Below are 27,332 nucleotides of genomic sequence, written 5' to 3' on the forward strand. Positions count from 1 at the left end.
AGTTTAATCTGTGTCTTATTTATGATACATGTGTATATACATAAAACTAAATGTATTTAAAACTGCTATTTCATAATATTCTTTTTAAATTTTTTTTTAAAGAGAGAGAGTATTTTTTAATATTTATTTTTTAGTCTTCGGTGGACACAACATCCTTGTTTTTTGTATGTGATGCTGAGGATCGAACCCAGGCCACACGTATGCCAGTCAAGCGCACCACTGCTTGAGCCACATCCCCAGCCCCTCATAATATTCTTTTTTTTTTTTTTTTTTTTTTTTTTTTTAAAGAGAGAGGGACAGAGAGAGAGAGAGAGAGAGAATTTTAACATTTATTTATTTTTTCTTAGTTCTCGGCGGACACAACATCTTTGTTGGTATATGGTGCTGCTGAGGATCGAACCCGGGCCGCACGCATGCTAGGCGAGCGCGCTACCGCTTGAGCCACCTCCCCAGCCCCCTCATAATATTCTTAATTTAGAGGGTTTTTCTTCATCTATCCAAATCATTGAAATTGCATTGTATACTAAAAATTACCTTAAAAGAAGTTATCACCTAATAAAGTAATGTGAAAAAAAAGAAGTTATCAGAAAACTAGCTGGCTTATTAATTGAGGCTAACCTCCATTCTTACCTGCTTTGCCATTCTCTTCAGTCTTAGTGCTCATTAAACAGGCAATAAACTTGTTATCCACTTGCTGAAGAACCTGCCATACATTCAAAGAAATGGTACAATGCTAAATAAAAATTAACAAAGGCTCATCTGCATAGGACACAAAACTGTATTTTAGAGTAGTTTACATTATAACATTCATATCTAAGACTGAGATAAGGTGCTGCCAAACCTGAGGGAATCCTTAAGAAAGGTAAAAAATATGAACAAATTAAGCTGGGGATGTAGCTCCAAGAGCTAGCTTAGCATTTGCACAACCCTGGGTTCCATCCCCAGTACCAGGAGAGAGAGAGAATGGACAAGTAGAGTGATCATAAGATATGAAAAGAGGGAGACCACAAAGAAAGACAAAAAAAAAAAAAAAAAAAAAAAAAGGATGTAAGAGAAACAGACTAATAACTCTTTAGAGTAGATGAGAAAATTTCCCAATAGAGTGATTCTTAGTAATAAGTAATATGACCAGAGTATTATTAATATAACCACAGATTGCTAACAAATAGAACTAAAATAACTTTTTAAAGTTTATGTGAAAGCAAGAAAAACCATTCTGGAAGAGTTACTTTATTAAAACAGTAAAAAGTCCCTGATAGCTTCAGACCTTGATGGCTCCTCTCTGTCCAGATATCTGAGGCACCCCCCGCCAAAATCCCTTAGCCTATTCCACTGTCCAGGGTCTGTTTCATAACCAACTGCTCCCTTGCTTCAATACCAGGTCATTGCCACCTTAGGAGTTCCCCTACTTCTATCTGCTTTCCTAATTTGTTTCCAAACTGGAAATCAAGGAGGCTGAGAGAGCCATAGAGAGCAAAACAGAAAAGCAAAAGCAGGGGTCCCTTTGGTTAATGGAACTCATCAGTCTGGGGTTCCCTAAGTCTTTGTAGCCCCACACAATAGAGGGTCATTTTTTAAAAAATGCATTATTGCCTAGTTAAGGACAGTAATGATTTACAAATTATTTATTGATATTTGTTGACCTATCAATTAATATAAAAATCAAGCCAGGCCCAGTGTTGCATGACTTGGGAGGCTGAGGCAGAAGGATCCCAAGTTAAAGGCCAGCATCAGCAATTTAGTGAGGCCCTAAGCAATTTAGTGAGATCCAGTCTTAATAAAAGAGTGGGGTAGGGGGGACTGATGAGGACTTAGTTCAGTGATAAAGTACCTTTTGGTTCAATCCCCAGTTACCCTTCCTAAAATACAGATACATACACACACACACAAAATCTACATATAATTCTCTATAGAAATGTGTTAATATTCCTTGAAACTGTAAGCCTGAATCTACAATTCATTACCTTCAAACTTGTTTACACTATTAAGGACATTTCTTTCTTTGAAATTATAATTAATCCCTTACTTTTACTTCTGATGATAAAAGGTACAATAAAACTTAACAAACAGCTGGGTGTGGTAATGCACACCTGTAATCTCCAGACTCCAGGAGGCTAAGGCAACAGGATTGCAAGTTCGAAGCTAGCCTTAGTAATTTAACAAGGTCTTAAGCAACTTAGAGAGACCCTGTCTCAAAATTAAAAAAATTAAAAGAGCTGGGGGATATGGCTCAGTGGCTAAGCACCCTTGGGTAAAAGCCCCAGAACAAAAAACAAATAAAAATTAACAAACAAAATAAGCCCCAAGTGCTTTGGCAAATGTGGTCTCAATTATTAAATTATTCCAATTTCACAAGAGCTAGTGTAGTTTGATTACAAAGTCAATTTTTACCTGCATTGAATGAATCATTTCTTTGGTGAAACGATAGGGATATAAGATGTTGTGAATTTTAACTGCTAAGCTCTCAGCTTGGCCACTGCTTACATCAACAGCAACCTAGGGAGACATCAAAACCATTATTTAAATTTTAATTTTTTATATCTACAAACATAAATTTGATTTTTTATGTCTGTTTTACCAGATTTCAAAATCCTTTAAAAGCATTCATTTTCAAATAATCTAAAAAAGGTGGGTTGAACTCAGGGAATTTATAGATTAAAAATGTCCCAAGAATTAGTCTTAACTAACAATTTTTATTGGTGCATTGTAAGTATACACAATAATGGAATTCATCATCACATTTTAAATCACATTATATAACAATATAATTTGGTCAATTTCATTCTCCAGTTTTCCCTTAACATTTTTTTTGTTCATAAACAAAATAACTGACAAAAACCAATATTGTTTCAGAACACTTTGTCTATGCTCCATGATCAAGTCCTTAAAGATAGCTTAACTGAAGAATCAGTAGTCAAATGTTCACCTATTATACACCCTCATTAACACACATAGAACATTCTGTGATAATGCAGTGAGAACAGAACATGTACCCAGGTCCAACAATGAACTGTTGTTCAATAGAAGATTCACTGCTTTATCTAATGATGCTTTTATTATCATCACTCTGAATATTTTACTAAAGCTGTAGGTCAGGGTAAATGCATTCACTTGTTGTACACTGATTATACACATTTAATTCAAATTGCCTGAGCTTCCAAAATGATGATTCCTCCTCTCTACGTTAAAAATTAATTTCCAAATAAATCATTTGCAAACATGCCTAGTTTCCATTCATAATTACAAATTAGTATAGCTATTCATGCCCATACCCAGCTTAAATGAAATTCAAATTAAAATAACAGCAAATAAAAATTGCTACAGACCTACCTCTGGGTAACGGGCAAACACTGGATTGTCCCATTCTGAAAACAAAGACTGAAGGGATTCACTACCAACAGCATCATCCACAGCATCTAAGACAAAGGAGACAGATGAAGCTGGCATCATGAAGCTTAGGAAAAAAGAATGAATAGTCTGTCCTGTTTGGTTGCAGCCTCAAGACTAAGGATCAGACATAATATTCCAATATTCTACAAATGTTCAGAGTTTGCTACACTATATCTCTAAGTTGTTTGGTATGTTACTTTTAAAACTAGAGTTGTGACTGTAACTTCTGACATTATAGATTTTTTCCAAACTGTTAGCAAGATTTCAGAATACAAGTCCAGAAGAAACTATGGTTCAAAATAGTAGCCTCACTGCCTTTAGGTAAAAATATACTTTTTATTTTTAGAAACAAACAAACAAACAAAAATGTCTGTAACTTTTTCCAAAAAGTTTTGCTTAGATCAAACTACTATAACTTGGAGTGCAACTCCAATCTTTAAAAATAACAAACATTTCCTCAATCACAAGACACCACAGACTATGCATAATCACCCAGTACTGACCTCAAGTCTGGAAAAGTAATTTCTGATCTAAATGCATGCACTGAATTACTTAGTTCTGCTGTTAAATAGGGCTGCAGGGAGTTTCTGGCTCCAGTAAGACACAGCTGGCACTGATCAGGCTTAATAATGCAACCCTGCTTTGTTTTTTGCATTAGGTAGTAGGTATATAAGAGGTGTCCCAGAAATGTAGTGTTCCCACCTCTGTTATTCTGCCTCAGCACAGTCCTCTCTTCCCGAGCTCTTGGAAGGAAAGGAAGAACAAGGTCGCTTCTAAAAGGATGACATCTGTACTGAGACCCTAAATATCAAAAAGAAAAACCTAGAAATTTAAACTCAACATACAAATAAACTATTAAAAATTAAATCACATAAATTTCTTTCTCTACAAACTGAATGAAGACATAAAGCAGACTAGTAAACACTAGCTTGAGAATCAGAAGTTCTTTAATAAAATTAATCTGCTAATTTAGGCATCCACATTAATGTTTAGTCCAATTATTCATCTATACCAGACAGAGTGAAGACACTAAAGTCACAGTGATTCTCAATGGGAGACAATTTTGCATAGGGTGGGGGTACTCAGCAATGTCTGAGACATTTTTTCATTGTCACAACTTGAGTGAAGGGTACTTCTGGCATCTAGCAGATGAAGGCCAGAAATGTTGCTAATTATCCTACAATGTTGCCAGGTATGGTGGCCGCACATCTATAATCCCAGCAATTAAGGAGGCTGAGGGTGGAGGGTCAGAAATTTAAAGACAGCCTCAGCAATTTAGCAAGGCCCTAAGCAAAGTAGCAAGACCCTGTCTCAAAATAAAAAATAAAAAGCGTTGGGGATGTAGCTCAGTGATTAAGATCTCTGAGTTCAACACGTGGTTCCCCCCCCAAAAAAAATACCTTTATAAAGTATCCTCTCTTCTACACAATAAAATTTACCTCTTAATAATTTCTTGTGGGCATGGTGGTACATGCCTGTAATCTCAGAGATTCAGGAGGTGAAGGCAGAAGAATCAAAGTTCAAAGCCAGCCTCAGCAATTTAGTGAAACCCTGTCTCTAAACAGAATATAAAAAAGGTCTGGGGATATGGGCTCAATGGTTGAGGGCTCCTGGGTTCAATCCCCAGTTCAACAGAAATTATCTCATGTAACATTTTTATTTTTGGTTTAACCATGTCCTAATGCACCACTGTGCACAAACTATTTCCAGAAAGGTAACATTCCACGTGAGTGGAGGATGCTGAGGAATCATCTTGTTATGAACTTGTTTCTATACAAAGATATTCTTCATTAGGAAACTATCAGTTAACATGACCTTCAAAAAGTTCGTTAAAAGATAAACTATTCCAAAAAGTTAAGTGGATTGAAGTGTTTAAACATCTAGATTTAATTAGCAGGAGAAAATGTTTATGTTGAGTATGGCAGCTAAGACTTTCCCTTTTGTTTTGGCAATAATCATCTGCAGTTGAATGTAACCCAACTATCTCTTGGCACCATATCAGAAGCAGTTGCATTTCAGGAAGATGAGGTGTTGGTGCCTTAAATTTACTTCTGATAAGCATTCTGTGAAAATCAGGTCTAAAATGACCTAGATTGAAAACTACATAAAATTGCCTTAAGAGCAACTTGATAGTCTTCGGAACAATACTGAAAGAGAAGCATTTTCTCCTCTTATTGAATACTTTGAAACTACCCAAAGTTATCTTTTTTCGAAAGGAAAAAATTGTAAAACAAGGAAAAATAAAGGTCTTATTTAACTTATATAAAGCCAGAGGCCCCTGCTTGATATAATCATCATAAAGAAAAATTATAAGCTAATTTCCATTTACATTCATATAATATCCATTCTTTTGCAGCATTCAAGACTCATAATACGGATGCACATTTAACACTTAATCCTCCTAGTGCAAAGCCAAGAGTATAGTCAGACAGAAAGCAGGTTTACCATCTCCAACATCTGGCTCTCAACACATTGCCAAAACAATGTCACTTTGTTGACTGAGACCTGAGAACCTAGAGCTCTAGTCCAAGCTCTAATGTAACCTCATAAAGATCTAAAAGTCACATTATTATGCTCCAGAATAACATCTTCTTATACCAAAAACAGATCAAGTGGATTACCATATGCATTATAATAAAGTACACTCGAAAAGTATGGTTATGACAGTATATATTCAGCCTATATTTTGAAAATTTATGGTTAAGTGCTAATTTCTGGGGGGAAAAGTTCATAAAATAGTACTGCACTGAGCCATAGGTTTTATTGGAAAATGGAGGATGATTACAAAATCATTCTACCCTTAGCCTGGAAGCCACAGAGAGAAACTTTCATTTCTTTAAAGAAAAGTTTCTAGAGGAGTTATGGGAAGGGGGGAAATGGGATAGGGAAACACTGTGGATCTTCTAGGCTATTAAATAGTTCCATTTTCATTAAAATGGGCTGTTTTGCCCTTCCTCTTACACATACACACACTCATAGATGTGTACACATACACTTACAGCCTAGGTGAACCCTTCATTGTATTTCTGTATTTAGTGTTGGAGAATTTTTGTATACCATAAAACACGTTTTATAATCAGTCTTTGAGAGCTCTGTCTGCTGAGATCATCTCTTTGGACAATTCCCTTACTCCTGGCCATTATTCCCATCTTCAAAAGTACTTCATGCCAGTGAACACTACTTACCATTCCCAAGTATGACATCCACAGCTACAGTTGTCAGGTCTTTAGTACAAGCAGTCCGAATGTCCTTAGCAGGAGCAATGAATGTGCTAAGTCCAGTGACTTTGTTAATATAAACCATTCTTCCCAGGGCTTCATCAAAATGCTGCTGCCAATCCAAAGAACATGTGTTTGACTCTTCGTTTTCAGAACAAGCTTTTCCTTTAGACTTCTCACTCCAGGAACAAATTCCATTTTGGTTGGCTATGGTATCTTCTATCTGATTCATTAAAATTCCACTGGGAGAATCAGAACTTCCTATCTGTTGCTCTGAAGCTCTGATGAGAACATCTGAATCTTGAGCGATAATTTTAGAATCACTACAAGGTAACTCCAAAGAAGTATCTGGTTTTGCAGTGTTCTCCATTTTGTTGTTGCCTGAATGCAGTTCACTGTCTTCATTGAGGGAATTATCCTCAATAACCTCAATGACAGTATCTGACCTTGGGAGGATGCTGCTGTCTGTTTTTTCAGTTTCATTTTTAAACAACTTACAAAAATCTAGGTTTAACCCACTGTACAAGTTACTGTCTTCCCTGCTGGAATCTGAATTTGGAAGTTCAATAAAATGATTCCTAATCTCCATTGTTTGAGCCTCTTTTTCAGAGCTCTTCAGTCTGGATAATTTAGAGGCCAGTGATTCAGGTGACTTCTCAACATCCGAAGGTTTTCTGTTCAAGTGAGATAACTCCATTAGAGTTATAGGACTTTCTTCCAAATAAGGCATCTGTTGTTCCAAACAATCTTCTTTGGAAAGTGGAAACTTCTCTGAGCACAGGATGTGACTTACTGGTTGACAACTACCATTTGAGTTGATACAATTTGTAGTAGTGATTTTACAGACGTCAGAATTTTCTAAGTGGTTCTTGTCTTTCAGTAGAGTGTCAGGTTTGACTTGAGGACCAAGATTGGTAATAACTTCAATATTATTTTCTTCCACTTCTATATCTACAGGATTTTTAATTTTTCCATAGTGCCTTTTAAACTTCTCTAAAGATCCTAGTTGTGAAGTCAAGCTTAGCTTCTTTGGGCCTACAGGTTTGGAGGAACCAATCAATTTATCTGTTTTCTTAATACCATTTGAAACTTGTCTACACCAAGGGAAAGAAGAGGATATATTGGGCAATAAGCAACCTGTGTGTGATTCTTTATCACCTTCCTGAAAAACAGTAACATTTTTGCATTTTGCTATAGGTTTGTTCTCTAGCCCATAACTTGTATTTTGTCTGCAAAAATTTTTGCTCAGCAGTTGAGCAGATTCTTTACTTAGAATGCTGGTTAAACCTTTGATGTCTGGAGTCTCAAATGAATGACATGTTCTACTTTCAAATGTTTCTTGGGCACTTGCAGGCCCAGGCCGTACATAATTTTTAAATGAATGTTCTGCTTCAGTTGATTTAGTTTGCTCATTTTGAAGGACATGAGTTATAAAGCCAGTGGAACACAATTTTACTTGTCCATACCTAAAAACATTTATTCTTCCACAATCACTGGGCTCTTTTTCTCTCTGAGCACTATGTAAGCTCAATAATCCTGTCTCAAAAGGCAGAGACTGGCATACCATTTCAGTAGCACCTTCAAATCTCTCAAGTTGATTCTGAATTCTTTTGTTTTTCAAGATGTTGGCAGCCATGCCACTAGCAGTTGTACTTTCTTTCTGTACTTCTAAATCTACTCCACTCTCCTCAAAGTGATGTTGTATCTGAAAAGGGCTTGAAAACACTTCTGAACTGATTCCATATGGACTTTCTAAAGAGTTATGTTCCAAGCAAGATTTTTTATGTTTCTCACTTTCTCTTAATTCTGATATTTCAACTGTCTCTTGTTCTAACATCCTTGATTCTAAGCAACAGCTGTCTTTGTTGTATAATGATAACTCTGTCATATTACTATGACTGGGGCCATCTGATTCATAAGTGTACAAAAATGAGCCATTTGTCTTTCTTCTAATAGCTTCTGAATCCCCAGAATTCTGTGTGTTTATATTTTCTATAGTAGACTTTCTTTTCACAGCTTTTGACTGCAAATTAAACATTTCATAAGAATCCAAAATATTATTACACGCTTCCTGGAAACCGCCCTGGTCATGCTTCTCATCTAAGGACACATGTTTCTGAAGAGTAGCACCAAATAAATTAAAATCATTATCTTCACTGAATTCTTTAATGTCCTCACCTGATAATTCCACAAATAATTTTTCTTGCTTTAAAAACATTTTCACTCCTTCCTGAATGCAAACCAAGAGAGTATCCCAATTCTGAAACTCAATCAGAGTTTTTGCTGGCTCCATGCACACGTCATACTCACAGAACTGGCACTGCACGTTGATGATATATATCCCGTGGAGTTCTGGGGTAGACCGATGCCGAGGACTTGAATTCATCTGCCTACTGGCAGAGCCATTTTTTGGCTTACATATAGTACTTTCTTTTCTTAATAAAAAGTCGATAAGTTTATGCAACTTTGTCCTTAAAACCAGTCTTCTGTTCACAAACAAGAACTGCATATTCTTATTGTAATGTGCTTCAGAGCTGATATACCCACTCAACTCAAACTCTTTGTATTTAAAATGTATTTCTCTTAACTTTTGGGACTTGCCTAAACCATAAATTTGACAAAACCGGGAGCATATGTCTTTGCTTTTAGGGAGTTGAAGAATCATAGAACCAGAAACATCATTTCTCAAAGAGAAAGAAACAGAAGGGTGCATGAGTGAGAGAGCTTCTACCCTCTGTCTGACTTTCTCAAACTCCAGTCTAGGATCCATGCATTTCCTCCTCACGGGTAACTGGTAAAATAGGTTATGAACCGTTATGGTTGTCCCCGCACTTGGTCTAGTCAAATCAGCTTCACAAGCTTTTAGGGCTTTTCCATTCTGAAACAGTTTCACAAAAGTTTTCATTGTCCTGTTTTTCTTGGATGAAATTTCCACAGCACTGGCCATGTCAGCTATGCTTGCCAAGGCCTCCCCTCGGAAACCATAAAACCTTGGGTTCTCCAAGTCCTCTACCGAGTTGCATTTACTAGTGAAATAACGATTTCCCACCTTGTCCACATCATCACTCCCCATCCCAAATCCATTGTCTATCACTTGAACTTGGAAGGTTTCCATATTCACCCTGATGGCCACACATTTTGCTTCAGCATCAATACTGTTGAGGACAAGTTCCTCAACACATTGGCCTAAAGAGCTTATGGCCAAACCAGAACGCAATTTGGCTTGTACTTCAACTGACAAGCACTTGATCATGGCAGGTAGAGGTGATGACAATGCCAGGCACTGGTTTCCTTCTCTGAATGGAAATAAATGCCTATTGGGGGAAAAAAACACTATCAAAGTTTCAGAGTTACACAGCATTATCCATTTCTCTCAAGTATTATATGAAGAAATATCATTTGAGGTAAATGGAATCTCTTATTAAACCAAGTTATGAAACAAAACAAAATTATCCCTCTTATTTCTAGACAGATCACACAACTAATGCTTGATGCAATGGACTTAACATCCAAAGAGGCATTCATAATTTCATTGCTTCTTTCTAAATCCCACATGTCCTTAAGTGAAATCGTAATTAACTTGATGTTGACCCGTAAAGGCAGTATTCGAAATTCTAACCACTTCACCAAAAACAGATGCCTAAATTAAATTCAGCTAAGAAACATTAGCTAGAAATTATTCATGAAAAAAAAAAATCCAAGCTAGTTTCGTAACATACATTACACAATAACCATGACTTTTAGAAAAACTTATAATGAAGTGCTAAGATATTGTAAGTAGGAAGGTAAAGCCACGGGAGGAAATAAAAAAGTCCAACTTTTCTATCAAGAAGAGACAGGCATTAAGAGATTATGATGACTTGTTATTATTACTGGTTAAAAGTAGTTGCCTCAGGGAAGAGGCTGGGAACAGAATGGATGAGACAGAGAAACTCCTTTGCATATAAGCCTTTGATTTTTAAGTTTTCTTGCAGGAAAAACTAAGGTTCTGTGAGCAGTAAAGGACCCCACTCTTCTTCATAAGTGAGAGGGAAGCATGGCTGCACTCCTTTGCAGGTGGCTGGTTTTCCAAACCTCGTAAAACCAGGGCTTGTAATTGCAGAACCTCGGATGGTTAATTTAGCAGAGGACAGAATACGGGGTGGGGTGGGGTGAGTGTTTAATAAGTATTCTGATTAAACCCAAAGCAACGATTTCCTATTACATCCCAGGACTTCCAGGGCCAAGGTTCCTGGAGAAACAGCCCAAGTCCTGCGAGTGCGGAGTTACCAAGGCCAGGAGACCGAAGGCCGGGTCTCTCCTGCCCGGTCTCGCAGGCCTCAGGCTCCACCCCCTCCCTTTCCCCCGCCTGCGACGTAACTCGCCGGTCACCCGCTAAAGGCGCCCGCGCAGTCGGAAGGCCGCAGGGGCCTCGCGTGGCTCTAGCGCACTGGCTTCAAAAGGCTGGCCCGCAGCTGCCACCACAGCCCTTCTGGAGGTAGAAGAGCTCGCGGGATCGTCCTTTCGCCACGTGCTTTCCCCCAAATCACCTCGAAATGCGCTTCACCAACCCTCGGATATCAACCGCCACGGACGCCGGCCGCGTGCACCTGGGCTCCAGTGAGTGCGCGCGAGCTCACGAGCATGCGCTTCACAGCGGACTGGCCGCGAGCGCGCTTCGGCCCACGACACCCAGCACGCATGCGCACAGGTGTTACCTGCCCGAGAGCTCTCGCTCCCGGCCAGCGTTCACACACTCCCAGCCCAAGTTCCCTAGCTCCGTCTTCATCCCCCTTCCACCCACTCGCCCCCCACCCCGCCGCCCTTTCTTTTCCGAGACAGGTTTTTACTAATTTGCCCAGGTTGGCCTTGAACTAGTCTCTGGGCCCGGCCTCTTTCTGGTAATTTTATTTTATCCTTTCTCATTTTTTCTCCTTTGCACATACCATTTAATTTAGTGTATTTCGTTTATTTGCTTATCCCCTGCACCCCCTTAGAATATACACGATGTGACAGTTTGGTTTTTTTGTCCGTTATATTTCTGCTGTACCCCACGGCCAGGAACTGTGTCTGACCTATGGTAGCATTCAGTGACCAAATCTGGAACCTTCCATCTTAGAATGATTTTACAGAGTTGGAACAGACTGAGAAATTAGCTCAACTCTCAGTTTACAAATAAGACACTAGGTCTCCCTTCACTGATTTTTTTGGTATCTTCCCAATGCCATGGCAGCCTCTTTCCTAACGAAAAGCAGAACTCTTTAAGAGCACTGAGAATAAATGCTTTGGGAGTTGTTAACCAATCCTCAGTTCTGCTGTTTCAATTTAATTGAAACCTTGTTTTTTAAAAAATTGGGTCTTATGACAAAATATTAAGCCTACTTACTGTTGGAAATATATTCAGTCACTAACCAAACCAAATCAGACTTCTGGGGCTGATGAAGTAAAATTCTGATTACTGCATGTATTAGGTTTGCTAGGGCTCCATAGCAAAATACCAGACTGGGTGGCTTAAACAGCAGAAATTTATTTTCTCGTAGTTCAGGAGGTTCTGGCACGGATGATTTCTTCTGAGGCCTCTCCTTGCTTTGTGAATAGCTGTCTTCACATGGTCTTTTGTGCACTGGCTTCAAAAGGCTGTTCATACACATATCTGTGTCCAAATTTCCTCTTCATTGTAAGGACACCGGTCAGATTGGATTAGCGCCTACTTAATCTTAATTATTTCTTTAAAAGTCCTATTTGCAAATAGTCACTTTCAGAGATGGAGGGATGGGACTTCAGCCTATGAATTTGGGAGGATCAAATTCAGCCAATAACATTACTTTATGTGAATCTCTTACCTAGAGGAAAGGAATGACAGCAAAACTTCCAGAAAACTAAGAGTAATTAGTCCAAAACATCATTGAAACTGCTAACAAATTAAACTGGTGGCATTTGTTCTTATGAGGCATGCAGTTTCCTGAAGAAAACTTCATATAAAACACTTAAAGAAATGATTCAAAGTAACTGCTAACTTTTTCTTTCAGATTTCTTTAAATGATCTCAAAAATATTTCTCCCACAAATGTTTATTGAATAAATATTTCATTTTGCCCCAAAGGCAGTTCACTAAGGATTTAAGAAAGTAGCATAAACAGGGCTGGGGATGTAGCTCAGTGGTACAGTACTTGTTTAGCATGTGCAAGGCCCTGAGTTCAATCCCCAGCACAAGAAAAAAACAAACAAAAACAAACAAAAAACGTAAGTACATGGTTCTAAAGTGTTTTATTAGAATGGTGTAAAGTTGTGTTCCATCACACATGTAACATACAGTTACAAATATTTGATACAAAAATAACTAATTCTAATATTGAACACAGAATAGTTCTATATTAATAATAAAAACCAAAACTGAGTTTTTCTTGGAAAATTTAAATTCAGGCCATTATTTCACAATTTGGAACTCCGAATAATCCAGCTTCAAGATGACTTTCTCATTGCTGAAATTTGCTCTGTCAATGTGTGATTTGGGACTTCCTTTTGTCTCAAGCCATTCCTGCATGCGACGCACCTTGGAGATGGGACCTTGCAATTGTCCTTGTACTGTGCCCCGGTCAGTGTTCTGGACCCAGCCTACCAATCCTAGCTTTTTACCCTCAGCCTAAGGGGAGAATGAGAGAGAGAGAGAGAGAGACAGATCCAGTGAGACCGAACAAAATAAGACTACAATCGCTTGCCAGAATCTTGGCCTAGAATCAAGCCACTGAAACTAATTTGATACTGTCCAGAAAAGTCAAAACAGAAAGACAGCAAGGAGGATCTCATTACTGATCTTAACATCAAGTGTTGGCCACTTGACTCCATTTCCTTCTACTCTATAAAACCCAGGCACTAGAATTTTTCAATATGTAGTAAATTTGGTTAAGTACTGAAGACTTAAGTCCAAAACAGATGCTTTTATAATGATCCCTGAAGGCAGATTGTTTTTTAGGATATTGGGTTGTAACTTGTTCATTTAACCTTAATCAAGAATCTATTGGGTATGGTAAATGGAAAAAGCGTGAAGTTATCTGATCCTTCCCTTTGTCTTTAACCAGGACCACACCTAAACATATCCAGATGAATTAGTGTCCATTATATCTTTAAAGATCATTAAAGAGTATTTTGCAATTTTCTGGGCAACTCATCCATTGTTTGTACTGTAGAGAAACTGTCTAACCCAACATGTTTATGTTGCATTCAAAGCCCACTTTCTGTCAGCCTCCTAGAGAAGGAAAACAGCTGTGACCAGTCTCTGAACACCAAGTTTCATGAAACTACATAACTATTAGGTTTTCACTTGACTTTCTTCTCCTTTGTCTAAATAATCATAATGTCCTTAAAGTTAAATAAACTTACAAAAGCCAACTAATCATTGTAGTGGCTTTTTTTTTTTTTTCAATCTTTAAGTCACTAAGGATTTTTTCAATCCTTTAAGTCACTAAGCTATGGCAAGACTTGAACATTTAGAAAAAAGGTAGCAATATTTTAGATATAAGTTTATTTTTGTGTAAATATATAATTAGAATAGTATAAAGGTCATTGATTATAAAGTAATATATCTAATATGTAAATTACAAAAGAAAATGGGAGTTAACATGATAGCATGTCCAAATGCCAGAGTAGTGACCCAGTAAATGTGGGAAATTGCTGAGTTCACCAAACAAAACTTTATGTAGAGCAGGAAAAAAAAAATCTATGATAAGAAACTGTAGCATCCATCAAATCAGTTAGGTTCAAAGCAAAGACATGTCTGCATAATGAACAAAAGGGACTCTGGTCAAATAACTGTTTAAGGGAGGAAATTAAGGAATGAAGAAAAACAGGAGACACCTACAGCATGCATTGCTAAGTGCCAGAGGAGAAAACGTAAAAGAAAAATGCTGAGAATGGACTTTATCCAACTGACTAACAATTGCACTGTTCTACTTCAAATTAACATAGGGGAGTTGGCCATCTCTAGTACATAGAGTTACCATATATGGTAAATAACTATCAGACTGATAGTGCAGTTTTGAGCACACAGGGTTATAACAGTCAAATCTTTAAACGCAGTGAACTCCTGAGAATGAGTAAAACACTACAAAATTTGAAAAGTCTATTTGTGCACTCAATTCTCTTAATTTCTTAAGGAATAGCATAATGTGGGCTGGGGCTGTAGCTCAGTGGCAGAGTGCTTGTCTTGCACATATGAAGCACTGGATTCAATCCTCAGCACCACATAAAAATAAACAAATAAAATAAAGGCATGCTGTCCATCTACAACTACAATTTTTTTTTTTTTTTTAAAGAATAGCATGGGCTGGGGATGTGGCTCAAGCGGTAGCGTGCTCTCCTGGCATGCGTGCGGCCTGGGTTCGATCCTCAGCACCACATACAAACAAAGATGTTGTGTCCACTGATAACTAAAAAAAATAATAATAAATATTAAATTCTCTCTCTCTCTCTCTCTCTCTCTCTCTCTCTCTCCCCCTCCCTCTCCCTCTCTCACTCTCTCTTTAAAAAAAAAATTAAGGATTATGATCACCAATTCTAGTTTGCAATCTAAAAAGAAAGTCTTTTCAAATCAGTAACTTAGAATTCCATCTTAAAAGAAAAATAAGAGTGAATGAAACTCAAAGCAAGCAGAAGGAAATAATAAAGAATAAGCCTAGTGAGATGGCACATGCCTATAATCCCAGTGGCTCAGGAGTCTGAGGCAGGAGTTCAAAGCCAGCCTCAGCAAAAGCGAGGCACCAAGCAACTCAGTGAAACACTGTCTCTAAATGAAATACAAAATAGGGCTGAGGATGTGGCTCAGTGGTTGAGTGTCCCTGAGTTCAATCTCTGAAACCATCCTCCTCAACCCCCAAAAAGAGCAGAAGTCAATAAAGAATATAAAAATGAAGAAAATAAATAAAACCAAAAGTTAGTCTTTGAAAAGGTCAACAAAATTAAAAACCTTTAGCTAGACTGACAGAAAGAAGGCTCAAATGATTAAAATGAAAGAGGGGCTATAACTACCAACCTTACAAAAAAGGGACAACTATGAACAATGGTATGCCAACAAATTAGACAACTTAGGTAAAAAGGACAGATTCCTAGGAAGACAAATTGAAACAAGAAGAAATAGAGAGCTGTAGCTGTAGCTCAGTGGCAGAGCACTTGCCTAGCATGTGTGAGGTACTGGGTTCGATCCTTAATATCACATGAAAATAAACAACTAAAATAAAGGTATTCTGTCCATCTACAACTACAAAAAAAAATTTTAAACAAAAAAGAAATAGAAATGGAAAATCTGAACAGACTTATTATAAGAGATTAAATTAGTAATCAAAAAACTTCAAAGGAAAAAGCCCAGGACAAAATGGCTTTTCTTTGATAGAATTCAAAGAAATTTTATCAATAATTAAGGAAATTCACCAATCCTTCACAAATTTTTACAAAAAAATAGAAGAGGAAACACTTCCCAACTAATTCTATTAATCTAGCATTATCCTCATACCAAAATCAAAAGCATCACAAGAAAAGAAAACTTTAGACCAACCAATAGCCTTTATGAACACAGAAGCAAAAATCCTCAACAAAAATACTAGCAAACCAAACCCAGCAAATATAAAGAAGATTACATAACAAGACGAACTGCATTTTATGTCAAGAATGCAAGGTTGGTTCAACATACAAAAAGTAATCCATTTAATATGCCATATTAATGAATAAAACAAAACTACACAATCCTCTCAATAATGTAAAAAAAAAACCACTCAAAAACTCTTTTATGATTAAAAATATTCAAGAAACTAGAAACAGAAGGGAACTTCCTAACCTGATAGGAGTATTGAAAAGCCCATAATTAATATCATACCTAATAGTGGAAAGCACTGAAAGCTTTCCCATAAAGCAGGAACAAACAAAGATATCTGCTTTTGCCACTTTTATTCAAAATTTTATTTATTATCTTTGAGGTTGTACTCAGGGCAGGGAAAAAGAAAAGGCACTCGGAAAGGAAAAAAGAAACTTACCTCTACTTGCAAATGACATACTCTGTATACTAAAAATCCCAAGGAACACAAACACACACATAAACTAGAGCTAATAAACAAGTTCACATGGTTACAGGAATCACGATTGGTGTGCAAAAATCTATTATATTTCTAAACACTAGCAATGGACAATTGAAAAACAAATTAAGTAAGCAATCCCAATTACAATAGCACCTAAAATCATAAAATGCCTAGAAATCAATTTAACAAAAGAAGTAGACAATTACAAATCATTGTTGAAAAAGAACAAAAATTTAAATAAAAAGGCTTTCCATGTTCATGGACTGGAAGACTTCATATTAAAATGGCAATATTCCCAAATTAATCTATAGATTCACCACAATCTATCCAAAAATCTCAGATCTTTTTTTTGCAGAAATTGACAAATTTCCCTAAAATTTACACGGAAACATAAGGGACCCAGAATAGCTAAAAAATAATCACGAAAGGGAAGAACAAAGTTGAAGGACTTACTTTCTGATTTCTGAACTTTTCCAAAGCTACAATAATCGAAGCAGGCAGCTACAGTGCATACCTGTAATTCCAGCTACTCCAGGTGCTGAGGCAGGAGGACTGCAAATTCAAGGCCAGCTTTAGCAACTAGCAAGACTCTGTCTCAAGATAAAAAGGGCTAGGAGTACAGTTCAGTTATAGGGCGCTTGCCTAGAATGTGTGAGGTCCTGGGTTAAAAATAAAAAATAAACTACAGCAACTCAGACAATGTGGTATCAGCATAAAAAAGGGCATACAGATCAATGGAAGAAAACTAAGAGTCCGTTATGGACTTACGATTTTGAAAAGGGTGCTATGATGAATCAATGGAAGAAATATTAGTCTTTTCAACAAATACTTTTGGAACACCTGGATATCCATATGCAAAAGAATGAAGTTAGGCTTGGGGTATAGCTGCATATGTAGTATGTGCAAGACCTTGGGTTCAATCGCCACACACACACACACACACACACACACACACACACACGAATAAGATTGGACTTCTTAATACCAACACTAAAAAAAATCAAACTTGATTAAAGGCTTAAATCTAGAAGCTTAAACTATGAAAGTCTTAGAAGGAAACGTAGGCATGAATCTTGATTTTGGATGAGGCAAAGGTTTCTTAAATGTAATACATGCAAAATTAGCTAAATTAGACTTCATCATATTAAAAACTATGCCGGGTGCCTGTTATCCCAGCAGCTTGGGAGGCTGAGGCAGGAAGACTGCAAGTTCAAAGCCAGGCTCAGCAACTTAGTGAGGCCCTAAGCAACTTAGCAAGACCCTATCTCAAAAATAAAAAATGAAATAAAATAAAAAGGGCTGGGGATGTGGCTCAGTGGTTAAGCACCCGTGGGTTCAATCACTGGCACAAAAAAAAAAAAAAAAAAAGAAAAGAAAAGAAAGAAAAACTTTTGTACTTCAAAGGACATTATCAAATGAAATGATAATTCACAGAATGGGAGAAATATCTGCAGATCATACATCTGACAAAAGACTAGGGTCCAGAATATATAGGAAATTCTTATGAATCAATAAGAAAAAAAATAACTCAAAAAACTAGGCAAAGAATTTAAGTGGAAATTTCTTCAATGAAGATATGCAGTATCTTCTTTCACATGCCAATAAACACATGAAAAGATGTTCAACATCTTAGACATTAGGAGAAAGCAAATCAAAATCAGAGTATACAAGTACAGCAGAATCATTACTCAGATTTTTAAAAGGAGGAAATGCTGATACATGATCCCTGGATGAACCTTGAGGACATCATACTAAGTGAAATAAGCCAGTCACAAAGGAACTATACTGATTCTACTTATGAGTTACCTTGAATAGTCAAATTCATAAACAGGAAAAGTAAAATCACAATTGCTAGGGGCTGGGCAGAGGGAAAAATGGGGAGTTAGTGGCTAATGGATACAGAATTTCAGTTTTGCAAGATAAAAATAATTCCATGGATAGATAATGGTGATGATAACATAACTATGCATGAATTACTGAGGGTCACTGAACTGTATATTTAAAATGGTTAACATTGTAAATTTTACATTATGTGTATTCTACCACAACTTTAGAAAAACATGTTGTATAGTTTCCAAATAGTTTTGGATTTTCCAATTATCTTTATGTTACTGATCTGTATGTTCTCCATTATGACCTAAATCCTTTTAAACTCCTTGATACCTGAAAACAAAACAAATAATGACAAAAATTCTCAATGTGAGACTACTACCTCACTTCCTCTGGGATAGTTGTACTAAATAAGGTAGTGACAAGTGTTGGCAAGGATCTGGAAAAACTGGAATTCTCATAAACTGGTGGTGGAAATGTAGAATGGTTTAGTGGTTTTGGAAAAATTGGCAGTTCCGCAAAAAGTTAAACAGAGTTGTCAAATGACCTTGCAATCTACTCCTAGGTATATATACTCAAAGGAACAGAAAATACTGTCTACACAAATACATGTAATAAATGTTCACAGCATTATTCCTAATAACCCCAAATAGGAAACAATGCAAATGTCCATTCATTAATAGAATAAAATATATCCATACAATGAAATATTATTCAACCATAAAAAGGAACAAAATACAGATACATACTACAATATAGATGAACTTTGAAAACACTGTTAAGTGAAATGAACCAGAAACAAAAGTTCACATTTATATGATTCCATTTTAATATTAAATGTCCTGAACAGGCAACTCCATAGAGACAGAAAGTGGATTAGTGGTTGCCAGGGGCTGGGAGAATAAGGAGTAAGTGCTAACAGGTAAGTTTTCTTTTCTGGGATGATTAATATATTTTGAAATTAGTGTGCAACTTTGTGCATATGCAAAAAACCACTGAATTATACTTTTTTAAAGGATGAACTTTATGGAATGTGAATTATATTCCAACTTAAAAAACAGCCCATTCCCATATTCTCATTCATTTCTCTAGAAGTGATGAAATTTAATTCAGGACTTAGATGATATTGACATGCAAAGTGACTATAGCAAAATAAGACAACTGTTAAAAAATATTTAAATGATTATAAATGGTAAAGAATAAGCTACAATCTAATTTTTAAATGACATTTTCCTTGTAGTTTTCCTAACCACTACTTGTTTTTCTGCATTCTTTTATTCTCTCTTTGACCCAGGGTAAAAGGTGGCAGGTATAGTAAGATGGACTATATACTATCTGGTCCTTTTCCCTGAGCAACTTTGACTAATCTTTGAAGCTGTCACCTTGATTTATTAAGTCACAGAAACTTACTCTGCACTGGCAGCCAAACTAATTAGAACTTAGCTCTTGCAATGACTTTCAGCAACTCTCTTTTCAACAAGCACTTCTCATATGAGTATGAAACAGAAAGAAATGATATGCAAATAATTAGAATAAGAGATATTGACAGAGTGGGAGGAATATTATTATTTTTTAAACTATAATTGCTAAGAGGTGCTTGTTTTAAAAAATGTGTTCAATAAAATGAAATTCTGAAGAAAAAAAAAAGAGGTATTAACAATTGACATTTCTATTACAAAGATTCAGGTTTGAATTTTGAGTACCACAGTCCCAGCAGTGTAGTACCTGGAAAGTTTGGCAATCCTAACTCATTACCCATTGAACACAGAGTGGAATTAGACACAGAGTAGGAGGCAATAGTCTGATAGCTCCCTGCAGAAGGCAGGAGAGAAATTGAGATTGCACTTGTGTGTGTGCATGCTAAGGGAAGATTACTGACACTAAAACAGAGGTAACAGTTTATCTCCTCAAATACTCTCTATTAATATAGTAGGAATACCAGACTCCATGTTCTGTGTTACCATTACCTAGGTAATCTGGAAAGGATAAAATATTTTTAGTTAGAAAATCTTCAGCTGGAAAAGGCGAATTTCTTCCACAGCTAAAATGAACAGAAAGGAATTCAGTTGGGATGTTGGGAGATGGTTGGAGAAATGATAAAGGTTGGAGAGAGAAATAAAATGTAGCAGTTATGGGACTGGAGTTGTAGTTCAGTGATAGAGTGCTTGCCTCTGTGTTCGATTCCCAGCACCACATATAAATAAGCAAATAAAATAAAGGTTCATCAACAACTAAAAAAAACGTGTGTGTGTGTGTGTGTGTAAGTCTTTATAAATGTGTATGTCTTTATATATGTGTGTATGTCTTTATATGTTTGTCTTTATATATGTGTGTATGTCTTTATATATGTGTGTCTTTATGCTTATGTAATATACATATAAATATATACATACATAAATATATATATATAAAGAAAATGTAGCAGGTATGATTGAAGTAATAACTTAATTTACAGAAATATGATCAGTTCTTCTAAAGGCCATTTTTCCTCGATGAGTGGTAGCCTTCCTACAACAAATGTGACTAGGTTTGATAAAACCACAACAAGGTGAACTAGACATATTCCCCTTCGGAAGAAAAAGACCGTTAACAAGTTTGTCTACATGTTCAGACACCACTGTTATTAACAGAACAATAATAACATCAGGAGAATCTTCCGTTTACATCATGTTTTACAAACTGCAAAGCATTTTCACATCCTTACCATTCAGCTACCGAATGCCAGCTTCTTCCAGTTCACATGTCAGAAATGCGTCTCTGGTTCCCAGAATTATAACCTAGGCATGTCCCCAAAGCCTGTAGGCCACATACCTGAGTGTACTTGCGGAAAAACACCCCTTGCACCTTCCCAAAAATTTCGTAATCCACTGATACCAAGGTGTCCCCTTCTGCCATGCTCAAACCTGTCAGAGACCAGGAAAGCAAAAATAGTAAAGGACGACCCCAGGACCCCCAATCCACAGGCAGAAAGAAAGGGCCATATGGTCCTTCTCCATCCATCACCTCTGCAACCTCTCCCGGATATCAAGGTCCCTGGACTCCAAAGAGCAAGTGAGTGGACTTGCATAAACGGAAGCCTGTGAATAACGGGAAGACACCTGGGGAGGGAGCCTGGGCCCGGTAGAAGCTCCTCAGGAGCAGGCACCTGCTGACCCGCTCCTTCCCATCCCCTCGCACAACACTCAGGGTTAATCGAACTCAGGGCCATGCCCTGGGGCCCTCTCCCCAGCTCACCCGCCTCTTTTCCCCACAGGGGGCCGAATCACACCGGCGACCACTTAGCCAACCGCCCCCAGCCGCGCAAACGGCCGCTCCCGGAAGTTTAGAGTGCGGCTCCTCCTTCGCTGCCTGGCACGCCCATTACCTCGCTCGACCAATCAGGGAGGGCGTCTTACCCCTGAGCCCGCCCAGTGGACTGGAGGTCCAGCGGATGTGCGCCCGACTTGGGTATGTGTTCAGTGTCTGTCTCCTGTCTTCCATAGACTCACCCCGTAACCCGTCTCAGTCGCTAAGTGTACCCCTCTTCTGAGATTCTCAAAAGTTAAAAGGCATAGGCGGCGAGAAACACTGGGATACATTCATTCATTCAATAAACACCGACTGACAGCCTTCAATAAACACCACTGACACATAGTAAAAGGACGACCAGGCGCTGTTCTAGGCACTTGGCATACATCAGTAAACACAACAGAATCCTGCCCTAAGGGAATTTAAATTCTGGAGTTGGGAGTCAGACAACAGACATTAAACATCATAAATAAATAAACTGAATAGGACACATGCCACTTTTCTGGACTCTTTCAATTTGGGGTCATGCCTAGCAGGGGGGGAGATACAGGACATCTTGGTGGAGGTTATTTCTCCTGGAATTCTGGAAGCTGTCCATCAGAGACTACCTTACTAAGAAGATGCTTGAAGAACTAAATAAAGGAAACACACACACAAGCAAATGGTTCATGGCTCTAGAATCTCAGTTGACTTAGTCTAAACCAAATTACCAAATTTCATGAATTTATTTTTGTCTAAAGGGAATTGTCAAGGGGGTGTTGTAGGTGACATTTGTTAAAATTAGAGTCAATTTTCAAACATTTAAATCCAGCCACCCTTATGATTAAGAATGTGTATGAAGCTGGGCATGGTGGTGCACACCTGTGATCCCAGAGGCTTGGGAGGCTAAGACAGGACAATCAAAAGTTCAAAATCAGCCTCAGCAACTGCAAAGCGCTAAGCAACTCAGTGAGATCCTATCTCTAAATAAAAAATATAAAATAGGGTTGGGGATGTGGCTCAGTAATTGAGTGCCCCTAAGTTCAATCCCCAGGACCCCCCCACCAGAAAAACATGTATGAATGGTGCACTCCTGTAATGCCAGCGATTTGGGAGGCTGAGGCAGAAGGGTTGCAAGTTCAAGGGCAGCTTCAGCAACTTAGTGAGGCCCTAAACAATTTAGCAAGATTCTGTGCCAGAATAAAGAAAAAAGAAGAAGAAGAAAAAAAGAAGAACTGGGAATGTGGGTCAGTGATTAATCACCCCTGAATTCAATCCTCAGTACCAAAAAAAAAAAAAAAAAAAGAAAGAAAGAAAGAAAAGAAAAAAAAAAGAAAGAAAAAGAATGTCTGTGAAGGAAAACTGATGTTTATTGTTCCTCTTTGGATTGCTTGTATATTGCTTATATGCATTACATCCCTCTGTAAGACTCCATTTGTGAATATGCCAGGTTGGCAGACTTGGCATAGTGAGGTGGGTTTGCAACAATAGACATGGAAATTCATCATTCCATTAGCTCCCCACTATAGATTAAGGATCCAGGTCCTACAGAATCTTAAAACCCCCAGTGAAGTGAGAGCTGAATTTAATGCTGTACATGAAATTATTTGAAAATAACAGTGAATGATGCACCTGGCTGATGTTATTTCTTTAAAATTCATTTTTAAAAAAGGTTTTCTCCGGAATTTAAAACTTATTGAGTGTCTCAATGTATGGGGGATCATATGGTATACAAAGATGAATAATATATAATTTTTGCCCTCAATTTAGTGTAAGGGATAAATATGCATGCACATAATGATAATTCAATGCATGACATGGCACTTCAATTCCATTAACACCTACTGAGAGCTGCTCAATATGAACCAGATAGAAAATGTTAGAAGGAGCAGAGAGTAATTCTGACTGGGAAGACTCGGAAAGTGTTCTTGGAAAGTAGTTTTCCAGAGTTACATGACCACAATTTGATGATTTGATTCCAGGCAGCCAGTCCAGAGTCCATTCTCCAAAATTCGATGACTACCACCACCCAGTTTGTGGAGCTTGTGGTAAGGTGGTACCACTGAGAGGAGACAGTACAAGAAGTCACCACAACTAAACCAGGAGCTCTCCACCCTGGCTGCATATTAGGACTTTTAGGGAAGCTTCTAAAACTATGGATGCCTGAGCCTCACCCAAGATATATATTCTTTGAGCACTTTTTTTTTTTGTACTGGAGAAAGAACCCAGGACCCTTTACCACCAAGCTACATCCTTGTACTTTTTTTGCTTTTTATTTTGATTCAAGGTTTCATGCTGTTGCCCAGGCTGGCTTCAAACTTGTGATTCTCCTGCCTCAGCCTCCCAAGTTGCTGCAATTATAGGCATGTGCTACACAGTGCCCAGCTTTTTAAGAAATCTTAATGCACAGCCAGGGTTAAGACCTACTAGGCTAGACGCTGGGGTTTATTCAGGGGAGGCAGGGATGAAAAGATAGGTTGGACCTAATAGAAATGCCATGCTAAATATGCATTTCAATTTCATTCTATAGGTGAAGGAGTCTTCACCAGGAGAGGAAAATGATAGGATCAGTATTTAGTAAGCTAAATTTAATCATTTCACAATGTATACATATATTAAAGCATCACATTGTACCCTATAAATATATACAATTTTTATTTATAGATTTATAAATAAAAAGTGTGTATGTGGTACTTGGGAATCCAACCCAGGACCTCATGTATGCTAGGCACATGCTCTACCACCGAGCTTCATCCCCAGCCCCTGTCAATTATCTCGATTATCTCTCTCTCTCTTTTGCAGTACTGGGCATTGAACCTCGGGCCTTAGCACATACAAGGCAAGCACTGTACCACTGAGCTATATTCCCAGTCCCCTTTAAAAAAAAAAACTTAAGGCAGGATCTTGCTAAGTTGTCTAGGCTGGCCTTGAACTTGTGATCCTCCTGCCTCAGCAGCCAGGCTAGTTGGGATTACAAATGTGTGTCAGCATACTTGACTTCAATTATATCTTTTTTTTTTTCTTCAGGGCGTCATGCATACTAGACAAGTGCTGTATCACTGAGGTACATCCCAGCCCCTCAACAAAATCTTAATAAAGCCAAGAAAGAAGTATTTAGACTCATTAGTCTGGCAGCAACAAGAAGGATGGGTTTGGGAGCAGATGTTAAAGGCAAGTGTAACAGTAAGAAGCATGATAGCATCCCAATGAGAAGTATGGAAGAACTCAACTAGGGCACGAAAAACAAAGGGACATTATTTATTTATTTATTCACAGTAAGGAGAATTGAACCCACAGGCATTCTATCAATGAGCTCCATCCCCAGTCCTTTTAAAAATCTGAAACAGGGTCTCACTAAGTTGCAGAGGCTGGTCTTGAACTTGCAGTTCTCCTGCCTCAGCCTCTCTAGTAGCTAGGATTACAGGAATATGCCATTGCCACGGTGCCTGGCAGGAAGGGCTACTTATGGGAGACATTTGAGAAGCAAACTCAACAGGACCTGCAGGTCAGTCAGAAGAAAGAGGTGATAAAAGGAAGGTGTGGAAGGTGAATCTTGCTCTGAGCAGGAGTGGGGATATGGAGAAGCAGCAGACTGGGGATAGAGAGGTGATTAAGAGCTTTGTGTTCTGTCACACTGAGTTTGAGGTTCCTGAGGCTCAGTCATGTGCAGGTGTTAAATGGGCAGTTGGAAAATTCTAACTACGGAGACAGGCTACAGTTCAGCTGGACAGCATTTAAACATAGGTGAAACCTGAAATTTCAGCATTTGATAAAAGGAAGAGAATGTCTGGAACTGCACATATGTAAAAAGTAAGAAAGAGGGCTCAGGAGAATACCTAAATTTAGAGAACAAGTGGGAAAAAAGACATAAATGCCAGAGACCTGGAAGAAGGTGGAGCAAAGACATGAAAAAAGAAACCAAGAAGGCCCAGGAGCAAGTGAAAAGAGTTCTAAGGTGGTGAATAATCAATAATGTCAAGTGAGTAGGCTTGAAAGAGAAGCTTGTCTTTGGTCATGAGAAGGTCACTGGCAGCCATGCAATTAAATAAACTGGAGAGGGTAACAGCAAGACCACAGTGGAACAGACAATGAGTGTGGGGGGGGCAGCAAATGTAGTTTTCCATTAAGAACTCTTGTGGAGCTGGGCATGGTGGCCTTCATCTGTAATCCCAAGAGGCTGAGGCAGGAAGCGCTAGGCCAACCTGGCCACTTAGCAAGACCCTATCTCAAAATACAAAATTTAAAAGGGCTGAAGGTGGAGCTCAGTTGTAGAGAACCCCTGGGTTCCATTTCCCCTAGGGGTGTGGGGGGGAATGAGTGGGATCCTAATACAGAGGTGACAGGTCAAGGGAAATGAGATTTGTTTTGTAGGGAACAGTTATATGTATTTTAACACTGAAGAAAAGGAGCCTGTGGAGATTAACAAGATGGAGGGGTAAAGTGATGGAGTCAATTCCTTGAGGGCTCTGAAAGAAATTCAAGAGAGAGGCCCTTCTTTCTCAGAAAGCAGAGGGAAGGCAGTCAGAGGGAGGGTAACATGCTGGGAAATTCTACTAGCTTGCCGCCAAGCTGTGGAAGTTGACAAGAGACAGGGGGATGCTGAGATGACCTGGCCCTAAGCAGAGTAGGGTATGTTCCCATCTGCATACATCTGTAATCCCAGCAGCAGAGGAGACTGAGGCAGGAGGATGGAAAATTCAAAGCCAGCCTCAGCAATTTAGTGAGGCCCTAAGCAACTTAACAAGACCCTGTTTCAAAATAAAAAATACATAAAAGGGCTGGGGATGTGGCTCAGTGGTTAAGTAGCCCTGGGTTTAATCCCTGGTACAAAAAAAGAAAAAGAAAAAGAAGAGTCAACTAGGAATAGGAATAAAAGAACTGCCCTTGGAGGGCCCACCAAGAAATTTGTTAACATGTGACGGCTCCAATCTGACATGCTGAAGTGCTAACACCGACTGCTGCTGTCTACATTGTTTTCCATGTGCTGGAATCTTTTGAGTAGGGAAAAAGTGAGCTGCCTGTTCTAAACAGCTTACCCAAATTAACTGAAGCATGAAGAAGACAAATAAATTCTCTTCTGATGTCAAAAAGTTAGAGTATCATTTAGTGTCGAAACCAAGTTATGCCTGATTATTTCCGATCCGGTAGTTAACTTGATTATCATTACATTTGGCTGAGTCATTCCTGAGCCCTAAGTAGAGACGTCCAGAGTTACCAAGTGAGAGAAAACATTATAATATTAAAATAATTAGATTGGCCACAAAAACTACCCCGGAAAGACTGCGTAGGGAAAAAACAAAAAAAAAAAAAAAAAGAAAAAGAAAAATTGACAGCAAGCTCCAAAGTACTGGCAAGGGAAGAAAGCACGGAGAGCATATAGCCATACCTGGGGCCCGTGCAGAGCAGCCGAGCGTGCTAAGAAAGGCTATCAGCAGGCCCACTCCGGCTAACCAGACGGATACCGGAATCCTGCGGCGGGATGACTCTGGGGCACATCTAGGGGTTCCGCCCTTTGCCAGAGACGGGCACACCCCAAGGTCAGGGAGCATCGTTCTCAGAAAAATACAAGTTCTTCTTTGATGGAG

General features: G+C 38.3%; 3 protein-coding genes across 9 annotated transcripts in view; 1 reads left to right on the plus strand and 2 right to left on the minus strand.

Annotated features, from left to right (window-relative positions):
• Positions 1–11,290, minus strand: part of Mlh3 (mutL homolog 3) — a 33,101-nt gene extending 21,811 nt beyond the window's left edge. For 3 of the 6 annotated variants that reach the window (XR_005729938.2, XM_021723787.3, XM_078050561.1), the window contains exons 1-6: positions 11,138–11,289; positions 6,576–9,922; positions 4,093–4,191; positions 3,331–3,416; positions 2,392–2,496; positions 631–703 (exon numbers count right to left, since the gene is read on the minus strand). Coding sequence is in view for 5 of the 6 variants with exons in the window: in XM_021723787.3 (XP_021579462.1) it covers positions 631–703; positions 2,392–2,496; positions 3,331–3,416; positions 4,093–4,191; positions 6,576–9,861 (3,649 nt within the window). In the remaining variant the exon portion in view is untranslated. Of the gene's footprint in view, positions 1–630; positions 704–2,391; positions 2,497–3,330; positions 3,417–4,092; positions 4,192–6,575; positions 9,923–11,137 lie in introns of all 6 variants that reach the window. The other 3 variants (XM_078050563.1, XM_078050562.1, XM_078050560.1) reach the window with 2 other exon arrangements.
• Positions 1–13,979, plus strand: part of Eif2b2 (eukaryotic translation initiation factor 2B subunit beta) — a 47,887-nt gene extending 33,908 nt beyond the window's left edge. Inside the window, exon 8 of the mRNA XM_078050564.1 lies at positions 348–13,979. Coding sequence (XP_077906690.1) covers positions 348–391 — 44 coding nt within the window. The 3' untranslated portion in view covers positions 392–13,979. The remainder of the gene's footprint in view (positions 1–347) is intronic.
• Positions 12,835–27,296, minus strand: Acyp1 (acylphosphatase 1). Of its 2 annotated transcripts, none has more exons than XM_013356874.4 (3): positions 27,134–27,296; positions 21,292–21,383; positions 12,835–13,229 (listed from the first exon to the last, which is right to left on the minus strand). In XM_013356874.4, the coding sequence occupies exons 1-3, from the start codon at positions 27,294–27,296 to the stop codon at positions 13,014–13,016; spliced, it is 471 nt and encodes a 156-aa protein (XP_013212328.1). In that variant the 3' UTR covers positions 12,835–13,013. The 2 variants fall into 2 exon arrangements, with proteins under 2 accessions (XP_013212328.1, XP_005321302.1); XM_005321245.4 differs by lacking the exon at positions 27,134–27,296 and adding an exon at positions 21,715–21,763.
• Positions 27,297–27,332: the final 36 nt, after the last annotated feature.

Source organism: Ictidomys tridecemlineatus, chromosome 5 (assembly GCF_052094955.1).
Source record: "Ictidomys tridecemlineatus isolate mIctTri1 chromosome 5, mIctTri1.hap1, whole genome shotgun sequence".
Taxonomy (NCBI): Eukaryota; Metazoa; Chordata; class Mammalia; order Rodentia; family Sciuridae; genus Ictidomys; species Ictidomys tridecemlineatus.

Coding starts and splice junctions, on each gene's coding strand:
- Acyp1 (XM_013356874.4), bottom strand. CDS start 27,296: ATGCTCCCTGACCTTGGGGTGTGCCCGTCTCTGGCAAAGGGCGGAACC. Junction 21,384..27,133: donor CTGCTCTGCACGGGCCCCAG/GTATGGCTATAT, acceptor GGTCTCTGACAG/GTTTGAGCATGGCAGAAGGG. Junction 13,230..21,291: donor TTTTCCGCAAGTACACTCAG/GTATGTGGCCTA, acceptor TTCTCCCCTTAG/GCTGAGGGTAAAAAGCTAGG.